Source organism: Rosa chinensis, chromosome 2, assembly GCF_002994745.2.
Source record: "Rosa chinensis cultivar Old Blush chromosome 2, RchiOBHm-V2, whole genome shotgun sequence".
Taxonomy (NCBI): domain Eukaryota; kingdom Viridiplantae; phylum Streptophyta; class Magnoliopsida; order Rosales; family Rosaceae; genus Rosa; species Rosa chinensis.
The window spans coordinates 66,322,140-66,330,176 of NC_037089.1; the positions used below are offsets into that span (position 1 = coordinate 66,322,140).

The 8,037-nt window shown below is 38.3% G+C and overlaps 1 protein-coding gene across 1 annotated transcript; it reads left to right on the top strand.

Annotated features, from left to right (window-relative positions):
- The first annotated feature begins 2,346 nt into the window (after nucleotides 1-2,346).
- LOC112184795 (ubiquitin-60S ribosomal protein L40) lies at nucleotides 2,347-7,827 on the top strand. Its single transcript, XM_024323035.2, has 3 exons — nucleotides 2,347-2,397; nucleotides 2,512-2,577; nucleotides 7,290-7,827. The coding sequence occupies exons 1-3, from the start codon at nucleotides 2,347-2,349 to the stop codon at nucleotides 7,800-7,802; spliced, it is 630 nt and encodes a 209-aa protein (XP_024178803.1). The 3' UTR covers nucleotides 7,803-7,827.
- The last annotated feature ends 210 nt before the right edge of the window (nucleotides 7,828-8,037 follow it).

Here is an 8,037-nt window from a genome sequence, read left to right on the forward strand (position 1 = left end):
AATGTACTAATTTATGGACAATTTAACAAGTATGACAACAAATTTGTTGTCAGAGTGGTAAATCTTTATGTTTTTATCATTAATGAAATGATTACTACAATGACTACACATTTTACCACAATCACAACAATTGATGTAAAAGCGGTAACTTTTGTCCTATTTATAGTAATTACTCAACCTAAACTAATGTACTAATTTATGAACTATTTAACAAGTGCAACAACAAATTTGTTGTCAAAGTGGTAAATCATTATATTTTTATCATTAATGGAATAATTACTCAATGACTACATATTTTACCATAACTCGAAACTATTGGTGTAAAAGTGGTAACTTTTGTTCTGATTGTAGTAATTACTTCAAAAACTATACCATTTACAAGATTACCAACCATTTTACAATTCCGACAACATTTGTGTTGTGAACATGATAAAATTAAAATTAGACCAAAAGATATGTAACAACTCAGTATTGTAAGGAGCTTATTCACTTGATAATCAAGGTTCTAAATTTGATAAAAGTTGTCCAAATATGATATTTACATCTTTGACCACTCAATTACAATAACCACAACAATTGTTGTTATAAGTCGTAATTGTAGTTCAACTATGTGTAATTTATTATTTTGACAATACTTGTTACATGATTTTTAACAAGGGAAAATGATCATTTACCCGATTTTAGGCTAAAAATTGCTCACTTGCTCCACCAACTGTTTTTTAACCCCATTTACCCAAAACACTCTAAGGGATTATTTCCCCTTTACCCAATTAATTCTTTTTTCTTTTTTTTTGAGACTTTTTTGCCCTCTCCTTCTTTCTCACTTAGAGAGAGAAGTCACCTTCCACCTTGCTGTGCTCCGGTGACCAGTGGCTGGCGCGGTCTCCGGCGACAGGTGACCGAACTCCGGCGAACGGTAACCGGATTCCGGCGACCGATGACCGGATTCCGGAAACCGGTAACCGAAATCCGGCGACCGATGACCGGAATCCGACTATTATTGGCCCCCAGTAATCATATTACTGCCCCCCAGTAATCATATTATTGCCTTCCAAAAATCATATTATTGCCGTCCAGTGAATTGTATGAACTCCCAAAACCAAAATGAATACACTACAGGCACAATTGATCAATTTATAATCATATTACTGCCCCCCAGTAATCATATTATTGCTCCCCAATACAAAGTCCAATGTCTCTACTGCCTCCCAATAGACCAACAAAAATGCACCATTTTGTAGGATTCACAGATAATTTGACTTTAATACACATAAAATAACAGGTAACTTATCAAAACACCACACTATAGTGATCCCTGTCCATCGTATCAAAGTCTACTGGGGGCCAATAATGTGTCTACTGCCGAAAAAAATTAAAAAAAAAAAAAAAACTCAGGATGCCGGAAAAAAAAAAAGTCCGGGCACCCAGGAAATGCTCTGGGCACCCACTTCTTCTTCTCCTCCCATCATTGACTTCGACGGTTGCGGATCTCCCTTCTCCGACTTCAATGGGTGAGGCCCGAGACCCATTGCAGACTCGTCGTGGATCCCCCGGAGCCGCTTCACCGATAGCTCCTCGAGCGCCTTGCAGTACTCAAGCACGGCGTTCATGGCCTTGGCGCCGAACAAGCACGACCCGACGGAGAGCTTCTTCAATCCAGTAGAATTCTGAGCGAACGCCGCCATTCCGAGGTCCGTGATTTCCCGGCAGCCGCGGAGCTTGAGGCGGTGAGACCCATTGCAGCGAACGGAGATCAAGACCAGAGCGTCGTCGTCTATGCTAATCGATTTCCGGTCAGATCGAAGCGCGAGCTTCGTGACGGAATCGAATCGAGTAAATATACAAGGAATCGAGTAAATGCCCTCTCCCTCGATTCCGGCAAACCAAACCCATTTTCAAACCCGAACCCGGCGTCAGATTTGCAGACATGGAGAGAGAGAGAGAGTCTGGGAGGAGAGAGAGAGAGAGTCTGAGAGTTAATTAATAGGGGCAAAACTGTCAGTAGATTTTAAATTGGGTAAATGGGGTTTAAAAACTCTTAGTGGAGCAAGTGGGCAATTTTTAGCCTAAAATCGGGTAAGTGGTCACGGCCCCTTTTAACAATGTTACATATCAAGAAAGAGTGTGTTGTTAATATGGTAAATTTAATTTTTAAAAATAACACTTGTCAATATTTAATTAGGTAACATGTTGACCAGTTCAGTAGGTTTCCACTATATTAATTTACTAAAAGTAAAAAAAATAAGGGTATGCAATACATCAAGGTACCCAAGACGACCCCGAATTATATATATGTGTAAAGTTTTATCATATTCAAAACATTCAGTTAATTGTTTTCAATGATTCATGGCATTGACATATGTTCGGTATCCCGGCCTGTTTGAGTGGCTTAATCCGGTAGAATTTCTTGAGGGCATTGACGCATTGTCATTGAATATATACGAGTAATAATTAAAGTTCTCAATTCCAATTAAGCAGTTATTTTATTCATTGTAGTTTTTTATGCTGTAGATTTGCTACATTCGATTCCTAGCCGCCATAAGGACTAAAGTACGAGTCATGCATGCAGTGGTGCAGGTACATCGAGATCACGTCCTCCTCAATCCAGGCATGCGCATTGGCTTTGTTTACAAAGTTACACCCTGGCTATAGAAAGGAACAGTACATATAGATAATTTCATCACAATTGCTGCAGATCGATTACCTTGAACATACCTAGAGGCCTGATGGCTCGTGGTTTGTCCATGCATATATGTATATATATTTGGCTTGGCAACTAAACAAGCATTTTCACAGGTATGCATACTGGGGATTCTGCTTCATCTATGGAATATGGTCTGCAATTGAAGGGTTAGATGCTGGTGGCAAGACTTACTACAATTCCGAGGAGACTCCAACCGGACAAGCCACAGCGACAAACTTTTTTTTTTCTCCAAACCTAGGTTTTCCTCTGAGATTGTATATTTTCTTCATTTCAGCAGTTCTATGACTTCTATCTTTAATTTTGAAAATGACAATAGACATCTTTGTTAGAGGTCCTTGACCAATTGCTCAACACAAACACAAAATATTTTAATACAAATCTACATTCTCAAGACAATTACCAGTCTTAATCAACCTTATTTAATCGCTTTCAGTACGTACCGGTATATATTCATCTATTTTTACTTGCTATTTACGTTCTCTATTTTTATTTTCTTGCAATTTATAACGGTATTTTTTACATTCCTCACTTTATTTGTTGCGCGCTCTTTATTTTCCCTGCACTTTACTTTATACTTTTATAGTCCTTCACATATCTGCACTTTCTTTATTTGCATCTTTTTTTTTTCCTTAATTGGAGCTGAGGTATCAAGCCATATCGGTTACGTTAGCGAGTTAGTGATGTTAGCATTGAAGCCACCCTTACTCTACAAGGGTATCCCATGCATTAAAGCTAGACTATTTCCTGCCACCTCAATTACATTAGCGAGTTAGTGATGTTAGCATTAAAGCCACCCTCAAGTATAAAGGCCAAGTTATAGTGTAGTCGAGGTTCAGAGTAAGGGATATCATACCCAATGGATTGGTAAATATCACTCTAGATAGGGAAGATCTAGAGGAAAACTAGAAAAAAAAATATGCAAATGTACAATCAGAAACAAAGGCTCACAAGTGAACCAAAGTTCATGGTGAGTATATGCAAGATGGTATGTAAAGATTCGATTTTGATTTTAAAAATGGTTTCGAATATTCAAATTGAAACAACGAAAGCAAGTAGTGTAAACTAAGCTAAGCTAAACAACTTGTTATCAAATGGATGAGAGTTAGGGCATCGGGTTTCACCTTTTGCCTCCCTTGCAAGCATTAAAGCAATTGAATATGAATTGCAAAGCTAATTGTCCAACTACCATCTTAGCATCTAGATAGGAATATTAAGGCTTAAACTCCTTTCATTTTTTTAACTCTAACCGAATAAGTCTAGAGCTAACTACCTAGAGACAAATGATAAGATGAAGACATTACCAGAAGAAAAGCACAAGACTACAAGGCTGCACAAGAAAACAAAACACTCTTGCACAAGACAATTGGAAGACAACTCGTGCTCTCTCACCCAAGTACAAGAGACAAAGCTTGTTGCTACATTACAGACCAAGAAGACTAAGCACAACCACATATTGAACTGCCATCTGCCATCTCTGTTAACTTTCACATGTGATCTTATTGTATGATAGCAGCTAGGCTTGTTCACAATTGTAGTATTTATATGTGCTCTCTTCTGTATACATTCATCCACTTCAATCAAGCAAATTCCATTTCTCTTTAACAAATTCAGTTATCGAATAGGTCTTAATCCTTTTCCCCTAAATTAATGCAAAAAGCTTAGAGTTTAGGTAACCAAGTAAGCAAACCAATCCTATCTCTAGGTGATTTTAGCTTACTACTCTCACATGCACACATAGTACGCTTTCATGCTCCTTTTTGCCTACAGGTTTTTATTTTATTTTTTGATTTGTCAATCACACGGTGTCCTTAATTAAAAGCTTCCTAAGCCCAAAGACGAATCCGTGCTTGGGGGATCTTGTCAGAACGCTTCCTCCCCCTGGCCACTAAGAATATATTGGGATTTAACTCCAATAAGCATCGGCGGGATTCGAACCCGGGTGTGGGGGTTCCACACCTGGAGCCTCTTACCAACTCGACCACCTGTGGTGGTTTTTGCCTAGAGGTAATCAATCTCTAAGCAAAACTTCATGTCATGGCAAGCCTTATAACTCAAATTGATTAGGTCTAATTAATGCATTGATCAACTATTGAATTAGCATGTGAGAATGACAACATGAATTTGCATCAATTTATAAACAAAAGCATCAATACAAGCAAGTTTGGCTAGGGCTTTCAACCCTAGCCCCAACTAGTTCACTGCTCACACATAGCTAGATACACAAGGTTCAACATTCTATTAAACATCAAAAACATAAAGAGATAGGGAGTAAAGGGTGACTATTGATGATGCCGGAAGAGGTGGTGGAGATAGGTCTCCAAGAATATGATGTGGTGGTAGTCACCTCCTTCTCTTTGCTCCAAGCTCTTGATATTGGTGAGAATTGTGAAATTTGGAATTTCTAAGGTAAGTTGTGGTGTTGATCTAGTGGTGGAAATGGGGGTTGTAGTGGTGGAAATGGTGGTGTGTTCTCTAGAGAGAAAAGTGGGTCTTGACTAGGATAAAGATGATGGAATGGAGTCAAGAATGATGCAGATTAGGTCTTTGGCATCTTTTGATCAGCTATGTCCCTTTGGTCCCAATATGTGTAAAAGATGCTCTTACACTATTGTCCCCCAAATGGTCCCAAATTTGCAAGGTGACAAAATGACAAGGTGTGGGAGATGTTTAAATTTCAAATGGTAGAAGATTCTCACAACCATGGTCCTCCTTTGCCAGAGAAAGGATCCTCCATAAGTGGTGGCTCGTCGGAAAAGTCGATTTGTAATTTTCTTCCAATCTCCATGTCTTCTTTTGCTATCTTCAAATCTCCGCATTTCAAGCCTCAAATGGTCATTTTATTCTGAATGCATAGTTTCCTACAAATAAAAGGAAATGGATTAAAAAGGGTAAAATAGCATGGAAGAAAAATCAATTTTCATAGTTATTAAACACAATTGCATGAGTAATTTGTGACTCAACAAGTGACACTCCCACCAAGTCAGTATTTGGATTGAGGTCTACAAGGATATTCCATTAAAACTAGACTAATTTCTCACCATAGGTGCACGAGCCCGAAGACTCTAAAATCTATTGGTCACGATCAAACTCGTGAGAGTTGGGACTCGAAAGATAGACTTGGAGGTTCCATGTTAGGGAGTTCGACCAACCTGCATCAAATTTTCTGTTATTTATTTTATGTCATTTACTTTCTACAATATAAGAAAATCATAAAAAGTAATTGTCATCACCTCCACTTTCACATTCACTCATCGAATTACACAACACGAAGTATGGCCAACTATAGTAAAATCCTTGCATCCAAGGCTAAGATATCGCAACGTCCGAGATCGATCATTTCTCGGCCTACAGTCAGGTTATGACAATAAATACGGTGTTTCTGGCCCCTGGCAAGAAGATATTTATCGAAGTTGGGGACCTAAGACAACGAAAAAGAGTAACCGACGGGAGCTCAATTAGAAGATGTTTATAGAAGTTGAGGAGCTGGTAGGGAGCGCCTAGAGCCCAGAGGAGCAAAACTCTTTTTCCTTTCAGGGTAAAGCGGCGCATAAAAAAGGGCTAGCCCGTCAAAATATTCTGATAAAAACGTTCCTCAGTAATATCATCATGACTCTCGAAGTCATGTAAGGTAGCAATACCAAATCAAATACGACGAGTAGTAGGGTCAACTGAACTTACTTTATGGCCTTGCTGCTGCAGAAGCTAAGCGCTTGAAAGCGCGCTAAGAAACATTGCTTTTGTCGGCCTTTCTGTGCAATAGTCCAGTAGTAGCGGAAGAGAGGGTCCTCCTTGACAAATAATTGAAGGTAATCCGCCTTAACTTTAGGCTGATATCTTCCAGATAGTGATGGTAGAGAATGAGCTTTTGATCTTTTAATTTAAAGTCATATTAGATCAAAGCTAAATCAACAACTCATAATGAAACCTCGCTTAGTGTCTCGACTACTAGTTGCCACACTAGGGCGCACATCCCGAAGTCAGAAAGAAGCTTTTAGTTAAATGACATGTAGCAAGATGATTTTTGAGCAAACAATATGTCACGCTATATCATATAGAACCCTCTTGAAACTTTTACACCTGATTATGTTAGAAAGAAAAAAAAATTATTGACTTTGCTTTGCTTAACTACGAAACTACACCCTCTATTATTATTATAATTTTTTATTTTTTGTAGCTAATTTTCTCATTGATAAAATGAACCATTCATTCCCTTAAACAAAAATGAATAATTTATTCCATCTTTCTCATTAAAATGAGTTAATTATGCAAAGCCCAAAAAAAAGTCCTCATGGACTCTTTTTTAAAAGAGAAATTTTGATAAATGACCAATTTTCAGCCTTGAAAATGACTTTTAACCCACATTTAAGAAATAGTTGAAAACTAACCTTTTGGTAAGGTAAAATGACTTAAATACTCTCATGTTGATTGAAACACTTTTTTTTTTTTGAAACACTTAGGAGCTCTGAAATTATGGTATTCTCAATTTCTTAAAGGCTGATTTTGCATTGAAAACGTCAAGGATAAGTCGACGAATGTTTTTATATGCTGTTTTACATAGGATGAATACTGTTTGCATCCCTTTTAGCCGTACACGGAGACAGAGAGCAAGAGAGAGACAGAGATTGAGAAGATTCAGATCTTTGTGAAAACGGTAACCGGGAAGACCATCACCCTTGAGGTTGAATCTAGCGACACTATCGACAACGCGCGTCAAGGCCAAGATCCAGGAGAAAGAAAGTATCCCCCGGACCAGCAGATGCTCATTTTCATCAAAAAGCAGCTTAAGGATGGTCGTACTCCTGCTAATTACAACATTCAGAAAGAATCAACCCTGCATTTGGTTCTGAGGCTTCGTGATGGTATTATCGAGCCTTCTCTCATGGCATTGACTAGAAAGTATAACCAAGAGAAGATGATCTACCGCAAGTGTTATGCACTCCTTCATTGCGGTGTTGTCAACTGTAGGAAGAAGTGTGGACACAACAACCAGCTAGTTGAGGCGAAAGCAGAAGATCAAGTAGACATTGATTGCGTTGGGGGAATGCCATGTCTTTTTACATCATTGGCTTCTGCATTTGATCCCGTTCAATTAAACTAATCATTCTTTTCTGAATGAGATTTTGTTGAAGATTGTTAGTTTTCATTTTGTGAAGAGAATATTTGGTTTGTGACTTGTGAGAATAAATGCAGTAACCCGGCCACTTGTATTATTGTTTAGTCGCTATGCACTGAAAAAGTGAGAATTATGCTTAATTTCCTTGTGCATTATGATCGGCTCCCCTCGCTTTGTATATCGACTCGAGCACCTGCCAACAAACTTATTCATGTTTTTG